We start from the raw sequence: 23,608 nt of genomic DNA on the forward strand, positions 1-23,608 counted from the left end.
CTTTGTCCCACGATGTTTCCCATGTCGAGGGATTTCCCCTCACCCAGGACTTCACAGAAACGCTCAACAAATCTGCAAACCTGTTCCTGAGGGTCGGAGATTGGATCACCGTTTTTTCCCCTAATGATGGTAATAGTTTTGGCACTGCAGGTTACTTTTTTGATTGAGTTAAATAGGGATTTGTGATCCCGGTCCATTAAGGCAGACTCCATCTCCAAAGCAACCCGCAACCACCACCCATCCTTGCAGCGCCTCACAGCTCTCCGAACCTCCGAGCGAAGGGTGCGGTAAGCCTCCTCATTCTCGACATCTGGAGGAGTGAGGGACAATGCCTACCCCAGCCGCAAGCCATGATGAAATTCTCTCTTGCAACTTTCATCAGATAGCTGAGACCAGGCCACCTTAGGTTGGAATGGGGTCCTTGGTGTACACCCACCACCGGACTGGAAGAATGGCAGGTGCATCTTACAGATGACAAGTCGATGGTCAGAGGGCAGATCAGCTCCACGGTAGGTCCTGGTGTCAAGGACATTGGCCCGCATCCACTGATCCATCACTATGTCGTCCATCAGATGTTCTTGCTTGGACCTGGCATGCATCCATGATGTTGTGTGGATGCGCCGATGCCTGAACAGCATGTTGGTAATTACAAGCCCATGGGCTGCACAAAAATCAAGCAGCCTCCTACCGTTGTAATTGAGCTGATCTGGCCCATGCCTTCCCATCACTCCAGACCAGGTTTCCAGCATCATGACCAACTATGGCATTGAAGTCACCCAACAAGATGACTCTATCCCGAGGGGCCACTTTATCAGCATTTGTGACAGGAGGTCATAGAAGGCAACTCATTGGCCTTGCTTGCATCCCTCCATGGGTGTTCGTCTTCGGTGGGGGCATAAGTAACCACGACCACCACTCCTCACCTGTAAGCCTGGGGTTTACAGCTTCCCACACCTCACCACCACGCTCCCACGCTGCCTTCATTATTTTGATCAGAAGAAGAGACACTCCCTGTTGTTTAGTAGTCTCCTGCCCCGAGTAGAGGACTGTCCACCCTTTATAGTGGCAGGAGGCAGAGCTGGTCCACCAGACCTCCTGAATGCCACAGAGATCCAGGTGGTACTGGTCCAGCTCCCGACAGGGGAGTGGTAGCCTCTCCTCCGCAGTGAGCATTCGAACATTTCACGTGGCCATTCGTAGTGGCTTTTTCATTTCTGGAGGAGCCCCAAGGGCACATATTCAATATCCTGGCTCCACCAAACGGGGTTTTCCAAGGAGACATTATAGACGCCTGTCCCCCCGGGGCCTCCGGCACAAGCTTATTAATTAGATGTCTTAGATGTGGTTTAGTGGTTATTTATTGAAGGTGGAGGGGTTACCAGCCCCCCGCACCCGTCCAGGGCCCCCCAATTAGCCGTTGTGGTGGCTACAAATGCCCCGAGGGGAAAGGCCAATCGGAAATGGCCCTCCCACCATGGCACTGTCCACGACAATGTTGCCCGTCCGGCACCACGAGGAGGTAGACACACATGGACATGCACGGAAATACACTGACACACACGGTCACGCACAGACACACACGGAAAAACACTGACACACACAGACACAAGCGGACACACGCGGACACACACGGAAACAAGCTGACACACACACACAGACACACACGTAAACACACAGACACACACGGACACAAGTGGACACAAGCGGACACACGCAAACACACATAGTCACACGCAGGCACACACAGACACACGTGGACACACGTGGACACACACGGACGCACATAGACACACACGGCCGCACACAGACACACACGGATACACACGGCTGCACACAGACACACACGGGCCTACAAACCCAGCCGACTCACTGTGACGCAGGGCGCAGCTGCATTGACACCACGCATTACGAAATTGCCTCGGGCCGCCAGGGACCAAAAAAAAACACTTATTAATATTGCTGTTGTCGTTGTTGTAATTCATCCATCTTCGTCACTCCGTTTGCTGGGATAAAAGGTCTCTGTTACGTATGTAACGCTGAACTTCTTTCGCGCCGTACGTAGACGAACGTTGCTAAGCGGAGGTGCTCGGGGGGGGCAACAAACCAAACACAACAACAAGCAGTTATAAATAAATTCGTTTTCAATGTAGTATAGTGGTGTAGTGTATAGTGTAGTGTATAGTAGTGTATAGTGTAGTGTATAGCAGTGTAGTGTATAGTGTAGTCTATAGTTGTGTAGTGTATAGTGTAATATATAGTGTATTGTACAGTAGTGTTGTAGTTAGTGTATGCACGTGTAAGTATGTTGAACTATTTTTGCACCGTGCATAGCCAACAGTGCTTATCGGAGATGCGGGGGGAAGGACAACAAACTAACCACAACAAAAAGCAGTTCTTAATAAATGAGTCTATCAATCTAGATGATGATTTCAAAGTGCAGCACAGCTCCCAGTGGTTTCCTAATATCGGTAAGGAAGGAGCGTTCCAGACGGCCGCAAAAGCACATCTGAAAGCGCCGCGCGACGATGATGATGATGCGTTGACCAGCTTGGGTTGAGCAGTTGTATCGATTGGACATTTTTTGCCCGTATCAAAATGATGAATTAAAAACATAAAAAGATGATTTACTGCTTTTCTGGCAATACTCTTTGGTTCTTTTGGTAAAGCCACGTAGGTATAAAATAAAATACATTAAATCACGACGTTTCTGGCGCAACACAAGCGTCCGTCATCAGGTGGGACAATCACAGCAAGAAACAATGGCTGAAGTGGGCAACGGGGGCTGCTGCAACAAGAGGCCATATAGGCAAGAGAAGGGGGGGGGGGGCCAGGGAGGAGAGACAGGGAGGGTGGGGGTGTGGGGTAGGGGGAGTGGATGATACAATAAGACTCAAGCACGGCAGAAAATGCTGGGGTGGGGAGGGGAATTGGGCGGGGCTAGGAGTGGGAGGGTTAGGAGCCAGAAAGGAGATACAGGGAGTGTGGGGCAGGGAGGACACAAGTACGACAAAAAAATGCCGGGGAGGGGAAGTGGGTGGGGCTGAGAGTGGGAGGGTTAGAAAACTAGAGATGCGGATATGAAGGCAGGCCTGGTTAATAACATCCTTCCAATGATTGCTCAATCTGTATCCATCTTCCCGGTTGAAGTTACATCTATGTTTATATATCTGGATACACCTATCGCAAGGCATCGAGTCTGCATTAACCACACGTAATTATGGAAAACTGTGTGAACAAACATACTCGGATAATACATGTGAAGTACCGGTGAGGACGCTTGACACCGAGGTTGAGGCACACGTGTATTTATTTTACAGTACAACAGTGGGCATATAACACTCGAGGGGGTATCGGCCCCCTCACCCGTATAACTGGGGATACACCCCTAGCTATCCCTGACCTACCCCCGAGTCCTCCACTAACGGGCTAGGGGAGGCTGTCTGGCCCGACACTGGCGAGTCGGGCTACGGTACCCGGAGTCCCAGAGTGCTGACTCTGGTTCACGGGACCACGCCGCTGGCTCGGTCCTGCGCGGCCCTGACAAGGGCGGCGTCTCAGGGGAGTCCAGGGCTCTAGCTACCCGGGTCTTCAGTCTTCCCTTCTTCGTTCTAATACTGAGCCCCGAGCTCTCTCTGTCATCCCCTTTTATATCCCCCCCAGGATCACAACCCCGGGCAGCCCTACCCCCAGGCTGCCCGATGCGGACGTCGTTGCGGGCACCCCCCCGTGTACTCCCGGAGCTCCGCCCACTGTGTTTGTTCGCCGTTTGATACTATGTACAAACAGCCCCTCGATAACAGCCCTACACATGTGTGGCACATTAGGAATAGGTCACTCCTTTAATTATATCCTTGTGCAGCAAGGGAGTAAAGTGTGGTTCTGTGAAAGTCCTGATGTGCTGTGCAGTGCATCAATGCATGTGTGTACAGCAGCATGTCATGACTGAGTTGGGCCTGTAAAAGGTGGCTGGCAGGGTTATTGAATAACCGCACTTGAACACCAGCCACATGGTTAATGGCGACTTGGAAGAATTGCTGTGTGTGACACACGTGCTGTTGCATTTTACAGGTAAAGGACCCAAAGGTTATTTTTGATCGTTATATAAATGTTCTAGACTTGTTCTAGACTTGTTCCAGACTTTAAGCTTGGCTTTGAATTGTTCATTTCTGATATATGCAATTAGAGGGGTTTAAGCACTGTGCATTGTAAATGATGACACACTGTAATTACATACTGTTATTGTAATTCTCTAATCCTAATACTGTTTAGTCTATAACCATGTCCATGCACCCAGAGAATGACTACTTGCAATGCTATTGAGAATAGAACACATGTAAAGTAGTAAGTTGTACAATGGTGACACGTACAGTACGTATACTGTACACATACAGTACAGATAATGGGTGTAAGATACCGATATAAGCGGATGATATAGATAGACATACAGCTTATGATTAAAGAAATATTCGAATAGTGATGTGCACATGTTATTGTTAAAGACAAAGATGGTTTATCAGTAGTAGAATTGGGTTTAAGATAAAACTGTTAATGATTAACCGGACGTGGAAACCAGCCACATGGTTAATGGCGACTCGGATGAATTGCATTTTACAGAGTGACCGTGCCGTTATTCACAAGATTGCTATTAACCACAATAAAATGTGTTTGCCCTCGATTTGGAGCACCTACCCACGTCCTTCATGTCGAGTGTGCAACATATATTGGCGAGCCTGGCAGGAGAGTTTCCCAGAGTTCACTGACGGGAATCAACTCTTCCAATGAGACGGACCAAGCAATTGTAAAGGTAGCCTATATAAAGACGGTCTTCACATCATGGCACTGGAACAGCTGCAGGACAAGGGCAGTACTGCTTTGAATCAGCTGCAGAAAGCCCAGCTCATGGAAACATGCAGATATTTGAAGTGTTTCCATGATGATGAGACTGGTCAAGATAAAAGCAGACGGGGTTTGATTCGTATGGCAGAAAGAGTACTCGATGAAGTTGAAGACCAATAAGAAGATGATGAGGCCTGTGCATATGTTCAAAACCTGCTGTTTTTCATTGAAACAATACAGCAGAAAGACAAAGACAGCAATGGAACAGGGCAAACACTGCCACTATCAAAATTATCTGAAGATATGAATGGTGAAATACAAGAGTCACAAGAAGAATCCAAAAAAACCCTTGAGGAAAAGAAAACCTCAAGTGAAGGTGGAACAAAAAACACAGCAGCATTGAATCCCATACGAATGGCCAGACTAGGAAATGTGCCGGAAGTCATAATACGGAGAGAATTCAGGATCTGCGGGCAGATTGGTGAAAGAGGGCAGAAAGACAAGTTATCTTACATTAATCTGATACACCAGATCGACACAGGAACCCGTAAGGGCCATGCTGAGTCTGACATCATTGAGGCAGTAGTCAGAGCAATCAGTCCTGGTCTAAATTTGAGGGACATGCTATAAATAAAAACTGATCTGACTATTTAGAAGTTAAAAATCATTTTGAAGGGACACTATAGACAAGAAAGCACATCTGATCTCTATGAGAAGTTGATGAACATCTCTCAGGAGCCAAGAGAAACTGCACAAAACTTTCTGTTCCGAGCTATCGAATTAAAGGACAGGCAATTATTTGCATCTAAAAAAAAAGGAGCTGATGACCAGTACAATCCAGATATGGTACACAGGAAGTTTCTGAGATCGATTGGCACAGGATTGCTCAGTGACTCTATAAAATTCCAAATTAAGCCCCATCTGGATGGCATCACTGTCACTGATGAGATGCTGATTGAAAAAGTCAATGAAGCAGCCAACTTGGAACTTGAGAGACAAAACAAGCCCGAGGTGGTCAAAGGCAAGGGGTATCTTGAGGGCAGCCAGGCCCACGGGGCCGAGGTGCAGCCCAAGGGCGAGGCGAGGACCAAAGCGCAGAAGGCCAAGAAGAACGTGCTGCACAGGGTGCAGGCAGTGCACCACCGCAAGGTGCACACCTTCCCTGCGTTCTCCCGGCCTTACATGCTGTGGCTACAGCTTCAACCCAAGTACCCAGGCAAGAGCACACCTACGCGCAACAAGATGGGCCACTACGCCATCATCAAGTTCCCACTGACGACGGAGATGGCGGTGAAGAAGAAGCCCTACAACATGCTTGATCAAGACAAGATATAAGCTGTGGTCATATGGTTGTTAGTTGTTTAAGATGTTTTTGTTTGTTAGTGTTGTGTTTAATATGTTAAGAAGGAGTCATTGCCTAAAATGAGAAAAAAATGGTGAGGAAAAGGTTTCAAGTATGTTGGTAGGCCGATAAGTAAGTACCTTAAAGCTAAATTCTACAGGGCATTGACAAGCTGTAAAGATTTTATCTTGACAGGTACTGGGAAAAGAATCCTAACCATTTCTGGTCAGTAAAATGTGAAGCATGGTTTATTAATACCAGATTATCTGGTAGTTCCAAAAGCATAATACAATGCTTGGGCTCCTATCTCTTCGTGCACAAAGAGTTGGAGCTCACCCCAAAATAGAGAGCTTTTGGAGTGGCGCTATCTTGGAAGGGATATGATCCCTAGAGAAATAGTTTTCACGATTTCATAAACTCCTTTCATGACCAGTTTAAGGAAAAACACTGCAAAATGTTTGCAAGGAAAAAATGGAGTGTCGAGACGACACTCATTATGTGGGGGAGAGTGTGGCACATTAGGAATAGATCACTCTTTTAATTATATCCTTGTGCAGCAAGGGAGTAAAGTGTAGTTCTGTGAAAGTCCTGATGTGCTGTGCAGTGCATCAATGCATGTGTGTACAGCAGCATGATGACTGAGTTGGGCCTGTAGGTGGCTGGCAGGGTTATGGAATAACTGCACTTGGACATCAGCCACATGGTTAATGGCGACTCGGAATAATTTCTGTGTGTGACACACGTGCTGTTGCATTTTACAGGTAAAGGACCCAAAGGTTCTTTTTGATCGTTATATAAATGTTCTAGACTTGTTCTAGACTTTTAGCTTGGCTTTGAATTGTTCGTTTGTGATATATGCAATTAGAGGGGATTTATCACTGTGCATTGTAAAGGATGACGCACTGTAATAAACTAATGTCATTGTAATTATCTAACCATAATACTATTTCGTATATAACCATGCCCATGCACCCAGAGTATGACTACTTGCAATGCCATTGAGAATATAACACATGTAAAGTAGTAAGTTGTACAATGGTGACACGTACAGTAAGTATACTGTACACATACAGTACATATAATGGGTGTAAGATACCAATATAAGTGGATGGTATAGATAGACATACAGCTTAGAATTAAAGGAATATTCGAATAGTGATGTGTAAATATGATTGTCAAAGACAAAGATGGTTTATCTGTAGTAGAATTTGGTTTTAATAGAAAACTGTTAATGATTAACCAGACGTGGACACCAGCCACATGGTTAATCGCGACACACGTGCTGTTGCATTTTACAGAGTGACGGTGCTGTCCTTCACAAGATTGCTATTAACCACAATAAATGTGTCTGCCCTCGATTTGGAGCACCTGCCCACGTCCTTCATTTCGAGTGTGCATCACATGCCTTGTTTTTGAAACTCACTCGCCTATGCCAGAGACAGCATCCTTCTTTGTGGCCTTGTCCCACCAGTGTATGCCATGGTGGCGAGATGTTAACTCCCTCGCCTGGGATGCAAAGAGTCGTGGTTTCAAACCCGACCGTGACGCCTGCTGCTGTATATTTTCAGTTTGCGGTGTCTCTCTTCCCCATGGTTGCGTGGATTCTTCTCCGGGCCCTCCGGTTTTGCCCTTCACATTTAGAATCAACATCACGCGTTTAGAGTATTTGGCTGCCATAAATATCCACACGATGATGATCATAATGATCCCACTTCGGTGAGACATGATTTGCGATTGCCAGGTCGCTTCTGAAAAAGAGCTATGTGACTCAGTTGACGGTCTTACACCTGGTAACATTAAAATAGTACAAGCTAGAGGTAGGGGTTTAAAAAACCGGAAAGCCACTGACGCAGCCACCACCCACCCACTCACCCACCCACTCACTCACCACTCATTCATTTAGGGTATTTGGCTGATATAAAATTTCCACACGGTGATGATGATGATGATAAGTCCACTTGGTTGATGGCCACGTGGCTTCTGAAAAAGAGCTACAGAGTAGCTCAATTGGGTCTCACCTGGTCAAAATGAAATAAAAAGTTGAGTTTATGTTTTAGCACCAGACTGGAGAATGCCAGAAGCCAAACAGTGCGAGGGCGACGCGGGTATGAGAGTATTAATATTAATAGTATTAGTAGTAATAGTATTAGTAATCGTATTATTAGTAGTAATAGTAGTATTAATAGTACTAGTAGTATTAATAGTAGTAATAGTGTTAGTAGTAATAGTGTTAGTAGTAATAGTATTAGTAGTAATAGTATTATGAGTAGCAATCGTAGTATTAGTAGTAATAGTAATAGCAGTAGTAAGAGTGTTAGTAGTAATAGTATTAGTAGTTGTAATAGTATTAGTAGCAATAGTATTAGTAGTAATAGTATCAGAAGTAATAGTATTAGTAGTAATAGTATTAGTGTAGCGACATCGCTGCATGTCGCTGTGTGTGGTCAGCCTAGGAAAGGCAAGACATGCAACGTATTGCCACCACGGACACCGTTGATTGCGGATGCAGTACCGGCCCTAGTGGAGTTAATAAATGTGTCGCCTCCAACGTTAAGCCTTAGTCTCAGTCTGTACCCACTACAATAGTATGAGTAGTAATAGGTCGCATTGAGCAGCGTGATCAGCGTGGATGGAACTTCGGGTTTTTCTTGCAGCTGCTCCGTGAGTGGCGATGTGAGAGTAGCCATTTGCAGGACTGTGCCTTTTAAAATGTATCTGTCTAGTCTTGATTGAATCTTTCGTGACTGCAAGAATCCATACTCTCTGGTTCTTTTGGTAAAGTCACGTAGATAGAAAATATAATAAAAGAAACATGACGTTTCTGTCGCAACACAAGCGTCCGTCATCATCACCTGCGCTTACTCGGAGTGATGACGGACGCTTGTGTTGCGACCGAAACGTCGTGTTTCTTTTATTTATTTATTTGTCTACGTGATTTTACCAAACGAACCAGAGAGTATCTATCTCTCTATCTATCTATCTGTCTTTCTGAGATCTATCTGTCTATCTGATATTTATCTATCTCTCTATCTATCTGTCTGATATCTATTTGTGTATCTGATGTTTATCTGTCTATCTATCTATCTCATATCTATATGTCTGTCTTTCCGACATCTATCTATCCACTAGATATATCTCTGTCTATCTACTATTTATCTATCTGTCTATCTGCTATGTATTGATATGTCGATCTGCTATATATCTGTCTATCCGCTATCTATCGATCTGTCTATCTGCTATATAGCTGTCTATCCGCTATCTATTGATGTGTCTATCTGCTATCTATCAATCTGTCTATCCGCTACCTATCGATCTGTCTCTCTGCTATCTATCAATCTGTCTAACCGCTATCTATCGATCTGTCTATTTGCTATCTATCTGTCTATCTATCCGCTATCTATCGATCTGTCTATCTGATATCTATTGATATGTTTGTCTGCTATCTATCTGTCTATCTGATATCTGTCTATCTGTCTACCCAATGCACCCACTACCGGCTCACTCGGTAGCAACTCTCCGGCCCACCCATTGCCGAACGCTCGGTTCTGTGCATGTCAATGAAACATAAAAAAATGAAGAGCTTCACGGCTCACCGGATTCCTCCGTGCGACTCCATATCCAAAGGAGTCGTCATCCTGGTGCGGTCTCAACCAATCAAAACGAATACCGCGACTCCCCGTGTCCCTCCCAGTGTCTGCCCCGCACCGCCCCCGCCTGCCCCTCCCACCCTCCACCCCCCGCCCCCACCCGCCCCCACCCGCCCGCCTGCCCCCCCACGCCCCCCCGCCCCCCCCGCTTGCCCGAGTTCCACTCTTCGTGTCCTCCCCCCGGCGACCCCCTCTCCCCCCCCCCCCCCCCGGTGTTCGACTCTCCCCCGCCCCATGCCCGCGGCCACCAACGCAGCTGAACGCGATCAGCAGAACCACGAGTATCCTTAGGGGGGGATACAAAGGTGGCCGGGCGCCATGAGGGCAGGCCACACCATAACGTCCACCCACCCCGCCGTCGTGCGTGCCGGGAGTGAGACGCCTTACCGGAAGGCGTCGATCTCGGTGCGGTTCTCGAGCCAGGGACAATCGCGAACCTTCAGAATCGTCTCCACCACCAACTGCTCGTTGAACCTAAGGCAGGAGACAGAGCGGGGTCACCACCACCAACCCCCTCCCCGCGTCCATGGAGACTGTTGTTGACCTGTTGGTCTACTGACATGTTGACCTGTTGGCATGTTGACATGTTGATCTGTTGGTCTGTTGTCATGTTGACCTGTTGGTCTGTTGACATGTTGACCTGTTGACATGTTGACCTCTTCAACCATTGACATGTTGACCTGTTGACCAGAGGCGGCTCATATCATTGCCACTGCAGGTGGGGCTGGTTTATGAGTCACCTCCGAAGAGACTGTGTCCAAACGAAATACAAAACAGAGCCCCGTCGCGTTATCGGCATTGCCGTGAAAGTGAAAACTATCACTGTCTTGCCTGCCAACGGTGGGGCGCTCGTACGAAACGGCACAACGAAGCACTCAAATGCTGTTCCCATGACCCCTCACATCCACACACCACACAAACCTCTTTGACTCTGGCAAAACGCCCAAAGAGCAATTCGAGATCAGCTCACACAACTCGACAAATTTTAGCCGAGGTCAAGTGAAACAGAAAAGTGCATTATACTGTGCACATCCACAGAGCCAGGCCTTTCTGGCGTACCAGCTCTGGCTAAACGTCCTCACGGCATGCTCTTTCTCCGGTCGCCTGAGAGCTGGTTGTGTCGATTTTTTGGTTGATCGAGAACCCAGCCGCTTGACACTCGACTTCACCTGCATAGTCATCCTTTTCCAATGGAATATTTCGCAGTGACTCCCACAGCGTTCGTTCCTCATTCTTGGTTCGCTGCACCAGCTGCCATCTCCATGGCTGTTGTTTGCTCCTTAGAGCGTGTATGATGTGTTGAGCTGCTGCATTTGCACGGTGCAACCTCGCGTTGTCACGTCGTTTCACTACAGCCACGGGTGCCTTTTTCGCCGCCTTGAATGAGTCTCAAAACGGCGATCCATCACCGCGCATATTTCCGGTCACCCGACCCGACAGCGGCGTCGGCGGCCGCCTTGTGACTGGTGATCTGCCGAACGAAGCGGGCCACTCCCGGTCGCTCAGCGAACGTCGGTCACCTTGCTGTGACCCTTCGAGTGCCGCTGCCCCGGGTGAGCATGGCCGAGTGGCGCTCCCCCTGTTGCTCAACCGGTGAGTGTGGCTGAGTGCTTAACGTCCTACCGCACTGACACCAGCGTGGAACCCGCGGCCCCCACGGGAATCACGGAGCGCCCAGCACGTCAAAGTTGGCCTAAAGCTTCAGTCGACAACCACAACCCCCCCCCCCCACCCCACCCCATCCGGCTGTTGAACCGATGTGTTCTCACGTCTTTGGCGGAGGGTCGCTGGCAATGCTCGTCAAGATTTGCCGGCACTGAGGGCTCAGTTTGACTTTCGCCTTCGGTCTGGGAAAAGAGGAAACGACGGAGATGGGTTTAACACGTGGTAAGCTTTCGTGAACAAATATCATCCATTATCCAGGTTTGTTGAGTTAGGTCGCGTAAAAACAGGGTGCTTCAAAAAAATGTTAACACTTAAGAGAATTTGCAACAATACCACAAGAAACGTGCCTCCAGGGCTCTGGAGATCACGTGGAGAAGATTTCAGGCATGCGTTGACAACGATGGCGAACAAGTGGGAGACTCTTTGCCTTTTTGAAGCTTTTAACACACATTTGTTATCATGTTACAGTGTATTATCCACTCTTTTGACATTAAAAACAATAGTCCCATATAAGTGTTAAAACATTTTTGAAGCACCCTGTACATAAAAGTGTCGTTAAACCCGCCACCACCCGACACAATTAGTGTTTGTCACGTAAACAGAACATGCCAATCCCTTACTAGTGTAGTAGCGTGGTTGGGCACGGCATACATTTCCCATTCATCCTTACCTGTAGTAGCAGGCATGTGTCCATAGGGGGTGGTATAACGAATGGGTGAGATGAATTGGCTCGTTGGCCAAAAAGGGCTGCCCAGACCCCAAGAGAGGGCCTGGGGGGATATTCCAGAGCCCCCTAGAGAGTTCCAGAAGGGAGGCGTGGCTAAGGGCGGAGACACCCTGAAACCGGTATAAAAGCTGGACCTCTGGACGGGTCCGGCAGTCATCGTCAAGCTGAAGACTGAAGACCTGCTTAGGCTAGGACCCTGGGACCCGCAGATCCGACGTCTGTCTGAGTGGACCAGTGGTCGGACCCTGGGAACCCCCGGGACCCAACGTCCTTCTAAGGGCCGGGACTGAGTGGGCCAGTGGTCGGGACCTGAGGACCTTGGCTGGGTCGTGTCGGATAGCCTCCCCTAAGGCCCCTTAGCCGGAGGGCCGAGAGTACGTAGCCCAGTCGATAGGACACACTAGCCCAGAGGCGATACCTCTCCAGGTATCAGATGGAGGGGCCACTACCCCTTTGTGTTAGGAATTGTTACCGTTGTTATTTTAATAAACCTGTTGGCTCTACAAGCCGTCTCTACAAGCCGTCTCTACTCTTCTTGAACCCACTACACTAGTATAGCACACCGGTGTGTTGGAGAGCAAAGCCACAACCAGAGATCGGTTACAGATCCGGCATCAATCACTGGGCTCACTCCACCCGCCCGCTGACAACCGCCAAAAATTAGACCCATAGACTTACATAGAGACCCACAGATCCACACTGAGACCCATAGACTCACAGAGACCTGTCGACTCACATAGAGACCCATAGACTCACAAAGAATCCCATAGACTCACATAGAGACCCATAGACTCACAGAGAGATCCATAGACTCGGAGATCTATAAATTCACACAGAGGCCCATAGACTCCCACAGAGACCCATATATTCACACCGAGTTCTATATATTCAGGTACAAAACGCTACTCACAAAGATCTCTATACATATGTAATAAGAGCCTATGTCGGATTCACGTGGTGATCGGCTGTGCCGGTCCCGCTTTACAGCCAATGGGGGGAGAGCCTGGGAGCATGGCCTCGGCGTGATCACGGGATGTCAGCTAGGTGATTGGTTTTGCTGGTCTTGGCCTCAGCCAATGAGAAGACAAGTCAGGGGCGTGGTCCCGGGAGTTGATGGGGAATCTGGAACATTCGGCGCAGGCTATTGAGGATTGGCTGGAGTGTACCACGTGACCCAGGCGTTAAATAAGGGGAGAGAGGAGAGACACGTGGTCAGACACGGAAAGAAGAGAGAGAGAGGCTACGTGCGAGTGGGGCTCCGGGTGCCACGCGGCGGTGTATCTCTGGTGGCTGTCTGCTCGCTTCCCGTTGCCTGCCAGCAACGGGGAGTGTTTGTGAACTGCAAAGAAGTGAAATAAAAGGACCGATTCCACAAGCCGTCTCCAGCGTGTTATTACACAAAGGAGGCATCGTCACAGCAAAGATTCACCTCTCCGCTCCTCCTGACGGAATTGTGTGACTTAAACTAAACTGTATCTTACCAGGTAAGGCCCCACTGAGCTACATAGCTGTTTTTCAGAAGCGACCTTGTTAACGCAAAAGATATCTCGCCGAAGTGGGCTTATCATTACATGGTCATGAAAAATCTAAATGCACGTTTCTAAATGTGGAGGGAAACCCCAGAGGATCCGGAGGAAAATTCATGCGACCACGGGGAGGGAGAGAGACACACAAACTCCAAATATACAGCAGCAGGCGTCAGGGTCGGTGATCGAGCCAACGACCTCCTGTATACCAGGCGAAGGAGTTAACATCTCCTAGCCACCATGATGATGATGAGAGAGACACGCAAACTCCAAATATACAGCAGCAGGCGTCAGGGTCGGGATCGAGCCCACGACCTCCTGTACACCAGGCTAGGTAGTTAACATCTCCTAGCCACCATGTTGACAGAGAGAGAGTGAGACACGCAAACTCCAAATATACAACAGCAGGCGTCATGGTTGGGATCGCACCCACGACTTCCTGTGCATCAGGCGAGGTAGTTAATATCTCCTAGCCACCATGATGACAGAGAGAGAGAGAGAGACACGCAAACTCCAAATATACAACAGCACGTGTCAGAGTTGGGATCGCACCCACGACCTCCTGCATACTAGGAGAGGGAGTTAACATCTCCTAGCCACCGTGGCTTGGGGAAAATGGTGGGAGTTACCCACGTGTTTCACCCCACCGCGGCTACGCAACATGTCAATTGCAAACGAACTGGTGGTGATGGAATCCGTGAACAGTGCTGGGTGGACTGAGTTCGCGGCTGTGGCGGTGGTGGTGGTGAAGATTTAAGACGCTTGGAATGCTGCTTCAGCTGGGTTGGCGAACTGGGTCCTGGGTCTTGTCCCAGAGTCTGGGTGTGTCTTTCCCGCTCAGCGGAATTCATAAATGTCGGAGACGTGAAGCCAACATAGTTGAGATAATGGGGTTTTGAGCCCTGGGTCTGGGTGTCTCTCTCTAATACACAGTTCATAATGGTCATGTCGGAGACTCTGAACCAGCACAGCTGAGATCATGAGAGTTGAACCCAGGGTCTGGGTGTCTCTCCTCTCTTTCTCTCACACACAAACAGGGGGTTCATGATGGGCGTGTGGGAGACGGCAGTTATTAAATTCGGAGTTTTAAAAGTGCTGGCGCACGTATGTGTGCGTGTGGGTGCATGTGACTGTCATGACTGCTGGCACCTAGTCTGGAGTGATTGGAAGGCATGGGCCAGATCAGCTCAATAACAACAGTAGGAGGCTGCTAGATTTTTGTGCAGCCCATGGGCTTGTAATTACCAACACACTCTTCCGGCATCGGCGCATCCACACAACATAATGGATGCATGCCGGGTCCAAGCAAGAACATCTGATGGACTACATAGTGACGGACCAGCGGATGCGAGATCATGTCCTTGACACCAAGACCTACCGTGGAGCTGATCTGCCCTCTGACTATCGACTAGTCATCTGTAAGATGCGCCTGCCATTCTTCCACTCCGGTGGTGGGTGTACACCCGGGACCCCATTCCAACCTAAAGTGGCCTGGTCTCAGCTGATGAAAGTTGCAAGTGAGAATTTCATCATCGCTTGCAGCTGGGGTTGGCATTATCCCCCACTCCTCCTGATGTCGAGGGTAAATGGGCGAGGTTTAGGACTTTGACTCATGCAGCTGCATTGGCTGCTTTGGGTACGCGGCCCAGACCTCCCCAGAAACTCTGGCTGACAGAGGAGGTGTTCAGGAAAGTTGAGAAAAAGTGACAGGCCCTCATCGGCTACAGCATCCCACGTCAGAGAATGAGGAGGCTTACCGCAGCCTTTGCTCGGAGGTTCGGAGAGCCGTAAGGTGCTGCAACGATGGGTGGTGGTCGCGGGTTGCTGAGGAGATGGAATCTGCCTCAGTGGCCCGCGATCACAAATCACTATTTAACTCCATCAAAAAAGTAACCTGCAGCGCCACACCTGTTACCATCATTAGGGGAAAAAACGGTGATCCAATGTCCGACCCCCAGGAAGAGGTTTTCAGATTTGCTGAGCATTTCTGTGAGGTCCTGGGGGAGGGGAAATCCCTCAGCCAGGAAAACATCATGGCACAAAGTGGGGATAACCCTGCTGAGGCTGCGGTGCCTCAAATATTGGAATAAGTCACCCCCTGTGAGTGGCTGGCTGAGGTGCCATCTGTTGAGGAAGTACTGAAGGCGATCTGGAGTCTGAGACCAGGAAAGGCACCGGGCAGAGATGATCTCCCAAGCGAAATGCTGAGGGAGGGTGGCGTTTGTGCACAGACTGCCCTATATGACATCATAACAACAGTCTGGACCATTGTACGGGTTTTGCAAGGATTGGAAGGATGCCCTGGTGGTCCCCTTCTTTAAGAAGGGGGACAACACAGACTGTGACAACTACAGGGGCATCTCACTCCTCAGTGTACCGGGAAAAGTCCTGGAAAGGATTATTCAACATCGCCTTGCTAGGCACGCTGAGGAGAGGCTTGCGGAGCCCCAATGCGGTTTCAGGAAAAGGCGGTCCTGCACAGATGCTATATTTTCTGTCCGTCTGCTACAGCAGAGGTGTAAAGAATTCCAACAAGACCTACATCTCTGCTTTATTGACCTGGTCAAGGCCTATGATACCATCAGTAGGCCTGGGCTCTGGGTTGTTCTTCGTGCTTTCGGAGTCCCTGACCCTCTGCTCACGATCATTAAGGACCTTCATGATGGTGAGCGGGCCCGGGTAAAACTATGTGGCCGGGAGTCAGAGCCATTCCCTGTACATCTTGGGGTTCGACAGGGATGTCCTCAGGCTCCCACATTATTTAACATCTATTTTGACCACGTAGTTCGTGAAGCCTTCAATAGCTGTACCGGGGGATTTGGTACAGATATAATGGGAGGCTGATCGATGCCCGGGTGCGATCAAGGAATGGCTCCCTATTGGTCAACCACGTTATGTATGCCGATGATTTGGTAATAGCTGCTCATTCAGAGGAGGAGTTGGAGATGCTGCTGCTGCTGAGACTGGAGCGTGCCACTAAGAGGTGGGGCCTTACCATCAACCCCACCGAAACTAAGCACCTGCCTGGGTATTTTGTACCATCGGACACTCCACCCCCACAACTCCCAATCGGTGATGGGGCAGTAGTGGAGAGAGTGGAGAGTTTCCCATACCTGGGCAGTGTGCTTATGACTGGCTCCAGTTTAACAGCAGAGGTCTCACTCCGAATCAGTCGAGCAGCATTATCTTTTCATCGGTTGCGTAACGCTGTGTGGAAGCTACCTGGTCTGTCGCTCTGCACGAAGCTTCAGGTTTTCTCGGCCACAGTCATTCCCTCCCTTCTCTACACTTGCGAAACGTGGACCCCCCTAATGGAACATCTTCGCCGGTTGGAAACATTTCGGCTGGCCTGCCTATGATCCATCCTGGGTTTAACCAGGCTGGATTGTGTGAGGAGCTCACAAATCCTTGAAAGATCTGGGCAAAGTCCCATCGGTGAGCTCCTCCGGCAGGCAAGGCTGCGTTGGCTGGGTCACGTCGCCCGCATGCCTAAACAGCTTTCGTTTGGCCGGATCGAGGGGGCTAAACGGGCGCGGCACGGGCTAGAGAAGAGATGGAGTGATGTGGTACAGGAGGACGTGAAGCTGAGTGGACTTGCCGATGACTGGTACCAGCGGTGTCAAGATCGGCCTCTGTGGAGGAGGCTCGTGAAGGACGCTACTGGGCAGTTGGAGGCAGTCGCCCTCCAACAAAAACAGAAGGCGGAGTAGCGACGCTCACAACAACGAGCGGGGCACCGGGTGGCTAAAGCACAGCAAGTTGGCACAGTAGAGGGCACAGGTGGTGCATCAGCCAGTCATCTCGGTCATCTCAGTCAGTCGACCCGTGGCACCTGGGTCTGCCCCGTGACCTCCTGCCAGTGGGCGTTCAACATTTCACGTGGCTTTAAGGTGCACATGGCCTGGCACAAGCGTCGTGGTGACGTCACCGCCACTTCGTGGCGAATGGCGGTTGTTGTTGTGTGACTGTGTGTGTGCATGTGTGAGTGCGTGTGTGTGCGTGTAAGTGGGGAGCGGTAGTGTAGCGGTTAGCGCGCTGTGCTACGAACCTGGCGACCAGAGTTCAATCTCCGTTCACGGCCAATCCCGGTGACGATTATCTGAACCGGTACTGGACCTCCCCTAGGTCGACTCAGCCTGAAATGAGTACTTGGTGCGGTGTATTAAAACATCGCCACCGGGGAGATAAAGGCGGCCGGAGTGGTACTGGCCACCCCACCCCCTCGTGTGCCTTGCCGGCCTTCGTAGGTGCTCGCGAACAGCACTTGCCCCAGAGTCCGTTGCAGGCTACACGGGGGACCTTTGTCTGTTGCCCTGTGGACTCACCCAGCGCTCTGGGGCTCACCATCGACCGCCGTCGCCTCGTCTCGCCTCCTCTCCTGGTGCGTGCGAGGCGAGAAACATACGGGGCACTGGGGTCAGCTGCTGAGTGCGGCAGGCGTGGGATTACACAGTTATCGTCATCAACCAGCCAGGGTCAATCCACTGCTTGATGAAGACCTCCTGCCCAAGCCTCATTCACCTCCATCATCATCAACCAGCCAGGTTCAATCCACTGCTGGATTGAGGCCTCCTGCCAAAGACTCCTTCACCTCCATCATCATCATCATCATCAATCAGCCAGGTTCAATCCACTGCTGGATGAAGACCTCATTGCCCAAGCCTCCTCCATCTCCATTATCACCGAGTCAGGGTCAATCAATTTCCTTAAAACTGCATTAAACTTTAGTTTGTTGTCCTTCCCACGCACCTCTGAATGGGCGCTACAGCGCAAACAAGTTCAACGAACACACAGATCCCAGATTATACCTGAACATGTCTTCATCATGCAAATATAAAGGATTTATGTTTGGAGAGCGGGTGTTGGGTGGGAGGGGTGGCATTGAATCAGGGTAGTTGAACCGAAGTTTACTTTTTGTAGTTGAACAATCGCGAGCAAACAACAAAGAGAGTGATTTATGAATTAGCGCCCGAGACGATAACTGAAAATCGTTGAGCGTCGACGCCGTCGTCCGAAGTCGACGACCGCGACGCTCTCGTCCACAGCCACCGCGGAGACGCACCCAGCCAGAAGGACCCGTGGAGGCCCCAACACACACACACGTGCTGGTGGTGGTGATCACCCCAACACAAACACACACACACGTGGTGGTGGTGGTGGTCACCCCAACACACACACACGTAGTGGTGGTGAACTGCACTTTGACAGAGGGTTTAGTGAGATAACCCTCGATGATTCTGTGTGCGATGCGGTTCGCCACTCGTACCCCGCCCACCCCCCCCACCACCCCTCCCCACCACCACCCCCCACCACTACCACCCACAACACCCCCCCACTACCGCCCACAACCACTTCCCACCCCCACCCTCCCCCCCACCACTACCACCCACACCACCCCCCACCACCACCTTCCCACCACTACCACCTACAACACCACCCCACCACCACCCCACCACCACCTCACCACTACCCCCCCACCCCCCCCACCACTACCACCCACACCACCCCCCCACTACCCCCCACCCTCCCCACCACCACCCCCCCCCACCACCTCCCCTACACCCCTTCGCACCCCCCTCCCCCCACGTTTTTCCCATCCGCTTTCGCGGCGCTTTCGCGCGCGCGACCCGAGTTGTCGAATGGCGTCGGTGTCGTTCGAAGTTACGCCACGTCGCCCGTAAACCCTGGAGAGTGTTGAGGGAGGGGAGGAGGGGGGGGGCATGCCGAGGCTCTGCTGCGCTGTTCGCTCGGCGGAACACATCCGTCCGCAATAAACCCATCCCCAAACCCCCCCCCCCCCCCCCCAGGGATGACAACATCTCGCCTTTTTTTTTAGCTCTCACTCTGCCATGAACTGGAAACTCGGCGTGCGTGGCTTTGCGAGCTGTCGAACAAGCGCAGACTGTCGTGAGCTCACTCGGCGCTCGAAAAAAAATTACTAAAAGACAAAGACCCCCCCCCCCCCCCCGTATTGCCTTTAACAGACTGTAGGGGCAAGTGCTGTAAAAGAGCACTTTCGAAGGCCGGGACGGCACACGAGGGGGTGGGTGGCCGGCACCATGCACCGCTGCCTTTGTCTCCCCAAGTGGCGATGTTTACACACCGCACCAGGCACTCATTTGTTGCTGAGTCGACCGAGGGGAGGTCCAGGACTGGTTCAGATAATCGTCACCGGTGTTGGCCGTGAGCGGGAATCCAACTTGAGTCGCCGGGGTAGTAGCGCAGCGCGATAACCGATACACGACAGCTCCCCACTCACTCACACACTCACTCACTCACTCGCTCACTCGCTCGCACACTCACACGCTCACTCACTCACGTACTCACTCACTCACTTGCTCGCACACTCACTCACTCGCTCGCATACTCACACGCTCACTCACGTGCTCACTCATTCACTCGCGAAACTTGTGGGAAGTTGCCAGGGGTGGGAGAGTGGACGTGCCTGGTGGTGCTGTAAGACGTCACGCGGCATGTTGGACATTGCTCTGCAACGACAAAGCAAACCAGAGCATCGTTAGTCCCCCAACTCACCAACCCACTCACCCACCCACCCACTGCTCACTTTCTCATGTACTCACTCTCCCACCCACCCACCAACCAACCAACCCACCAACCCACTCACCCACCCACCTGCTCACTTTCTCATGCATTCACCCACTCACTCACCCACCTACCAACTCACCAACCCCCTCACCCACCCACCCACTCACTTTCTCATCCACTCACTCACCCACCCACCAACCCACCAATCCACTCACTCACCCACCCACCTGCTCACTTTCTCATGCACTCACCCAATCACCCACCAACTCACCAACCTACCCACCAACTCACCAACCCACTCACTTTCTCACTTTCTCACCCTCTCACTCACTCACCCACCCACCAACTCACCAACCCACCCACCCACTCACCCACCCACCCACTCACTTTCTCACGCGCTCGCCCAGCCACTAACCCACCCACCACCAACTCACCAACCCACTCACCCACCCACCCACTCGCTCTCCAAACCAAATTACCTGTGCGCAGACGACGACGCGTTCAGACGCCCACCCCACCCCACAGCGCTGCGATTGACATTTTAACAGAACACAAACAGATTTATCAAATCGAATCTTTACTACCCTCCACGCACGCACCCACAAAGATAAAGATCCCCCGCCGCAGGTGTAGCCTTGAGAGACGTGTTGGGGCAAGTGCTGTGAGTAGCAGCAGCACCCGATGAAGGCCGGCAAACTGTGGTACACGAAGGGGTTTCGATCCCGACCCTGACACCTGCTGCTGTATATTTGGAGTTTGTGCGTCTCTCTCTCATCATCATCACGGTGGCTAGGAGATGTTAACGACCTCGCCTGGTATACAGGAGGTCGTGGGTTCGATCCAGACCCTGACGCCTTCTGCTGTATATTTGGTGTTTGCGTGTCTCTCTCTCTGCCCGTGGTCGCCTGTGTTTTTCTCCGGATTCCTCCGGGATTTTCTCCTCCAACATTTAGAATCAACATCACGCGCTATGCAAATAGTTGGCTGCGGCTATTAATATCGACACGACGATGACGACGACGATAACATTGATAAATCATTGGTTGATAGCCAAGGTCACTTTTGAAACAAAATGAGCTACGGAGCGCAGCTCAGTAGCGAGGCCCTTACACTCTGGTGAATAAAAAAAGGAGTTTAAATAAAAAAAACCCGGAAAAACAAAGTTTTTCACTATAAATCCTTTATATGCGTGGCGGCTAGAGTCTTCTCGTCCTCTGGCTTGAGATGGCTGCCACCTATCGGTCAGATGATTGTCTGCCAGTATTAAGCAATTGGTAATTAAATATTTAATGTGTTTTCCCTAAACAGTGTAAAATTTTGGAAAAAATTTTCACGAACATTAATTGTCTCGCACAACGAGTCTGTGTGGAAAATGTCAGCACGATTGGATCACGGGAAGTGGGTTAAAAAACGACCGAAAGATTTGCACGGTCGTAAGCAAGCAAGCAAGCACGCACGCAAGCAAGCACGCAAGCAAGCAAGCAAGCGAACTTAATATAAAGGATTTTAAAAAAACCGTTCTTCTTTCTAAGACAACCGGGAGGGAAACGGCGCCACCCATGAACATCTTTGACCGGCACCGCCCGGAATTCGGGAGCGAAGCCACCTCCCAATTCTCGTTGATTCACGGATTGATAGTCCACCACTGGCTCCATTCATTCATTTACTCACTCCAGTCGCTCGCTCCATTAATTCACTCCAGCTCCTCGTTCGCTCGCTCGCTCCATTAATTCACTCCATTCACTCGCTCGCTCCATTCATTCACTCCATTCACTCGTTCGCTCCATTCATTCACTCCAGTCACTTGCTGCATTCATTTACGCCATCTACTCGTTCGCTCGCTCCATTCATTCACTCCAGTTACTTGCTCGCTTGCTCCATTCATCCACTCCAGTCGCTCGCTCCATTCGTTCACCACAGCCACTCGTTCACTCGCTCCATTCATTCATTCCAGTCACTCGTTCGCTCCATTCATTCAATCCATTCATTCGCTCCATTCATTCATTCCAGTCACTCGCTCGCTCTATTCATTCACTCCGTATTTATCTCTTATCGCTACTATAACACCGAACTACCCCTCGGCAACCACCCCTCTCCCTCTCCTCCCCACCCCCCACAGGTGTCACAGGACGTTACGCGAGCGTGAGAAAAGTTCAGAAGAAGTGGTTATCGCAAGACGAGGTGTAATAACTCGAGACACGGCCACTGAGCTACAGCGCTATCTTTGAAGTCCGTTTAACGCGTAGTACGAGTAGGAGTAATTGGAATTGTTGTAGGATTAAGAATTGTAGTAGTAGGAATTGTAGTGGTAGGAATCGTAGTAGTATTAATCGTAATAGGATTAGGAATTGTATGTGGGAATTGTAGTAGAAGTCACCCCCGGTCAACCTGTCAGCTGAACTCCGGTCACCCTGTCAGTCACCCCCAATCAGCCACCTCCTGTCACCTCGTCAGCCGCCCCTGGTCACCCCATTAACCTCCTCCGATTACTCCGTCAGCAACCCCCGGCCACCCCTTCACCGCGACACCGTTACGCAATCAACGATCCCACCTGCACAACGACGTCGCTATTTTGGACCCCGTCGCTAACGGCATTTGCCCCAACAGTCTTCTAAAGCTGCTTGGGGGATCTTTTTCTTTGTGTCCGTGTGTGTGCAGAGGGAGTGGTGGGGTAGCGGTTGGCGCGACTGCGTTATGAGCCCCGGTCACCCGAGTTCGATTCCCTGCTCACGGGGGTGACAATTATTTGAAGCGGTTCTGGGCCTCACCTAGGTCGACTCAGCCTTAAATGCGTGCCCGGTATGGTGTGTGTAAACATCGCCACTGGGAAGACAAAGGCGGCCGGGCGTGTTTTCTGGCCACCCACCCCCTCGTGTGCCGTGCCGGCCTTGATGGGGCGCTCGCAAGCAGCACTTGCCCCAACAATCTGTCAAGGCTACACGGGGATCTTTGTCTTTGTGCGTTTCTACGTGTGTGTGACAACCCCCTACCTCCTCGCGGTGCCGGACGGGCAACTCTGTCGTGGACAGTACTGTGGGGGGTGGGCCAATGCCGATTGGCCTCTCCCCTCATGGCGTCTGTGACCACCAGTGGCTCAACGGGGGATCTGGATGGGTGTGAGGGGTTGGTAACCCCTCCACCTTCAATTAATTACCACTAAACCACGAATTAAAAATGTAACTAATAAGCTTGTGCCGGAGGCCCCGGGGGGACAGGCGTCTATGACGTCTTTTGGCCAAACCCCAATTGGCGGAGCCAGGAGATTTAATCTTTACCCTCAAGGCTCCTCCAGAAACAACGAAAGACCACTTCGTGTGGC

At 50.6% G+C, this 23,608-nt stretch overlaps 1 protein-coding gene across 1 annotated transcript in view; it reads right to left on the minus strand.

Annotated features, from left to right (window-relative positions):
- LOC133357015 (alpha-2,8-sialyltransferase 8E-like) overlaps positions 1 to 23,608 on the minus strand; it is a 63,704-nt gene that overhangs the window by 33,695 nt on the left and 6,401 nt on the right. Inside the window, exons 2-3 of the mRNA XM_061574756.1 lie at positions 11,595 to 11,672; positions 10,213 to 10,299 (exon numbers count right to left, since the gene is read on the minus strand). Coding sequence (XP_061430740.1) covers positions 10,213 to 10,299; positions 11,595 to 11,672 — 165 coding nt within the window. The remainder of the gene's footprint in view (positions 1 to 10,212; positions 10,300 to 11,594; positions 11,673 to 23,608) is intronic.

This window comes from Lethenteron reissneri, chromosome 56 (genome assembly GCF_015708825.2).
Source record: "Lethenteron reissneri isolate LAM-NWPU_2019-01 chromosome 56, ASM1570882v1, whole genome shotgun sequence".
Taxonomy (NCBI): Eukaryota; Metazoa; Chordata; class Hyperoartia; order Petromyzontiformes; family Petromyzontidae; genus Lethenteron; species Lethenteron reissneri.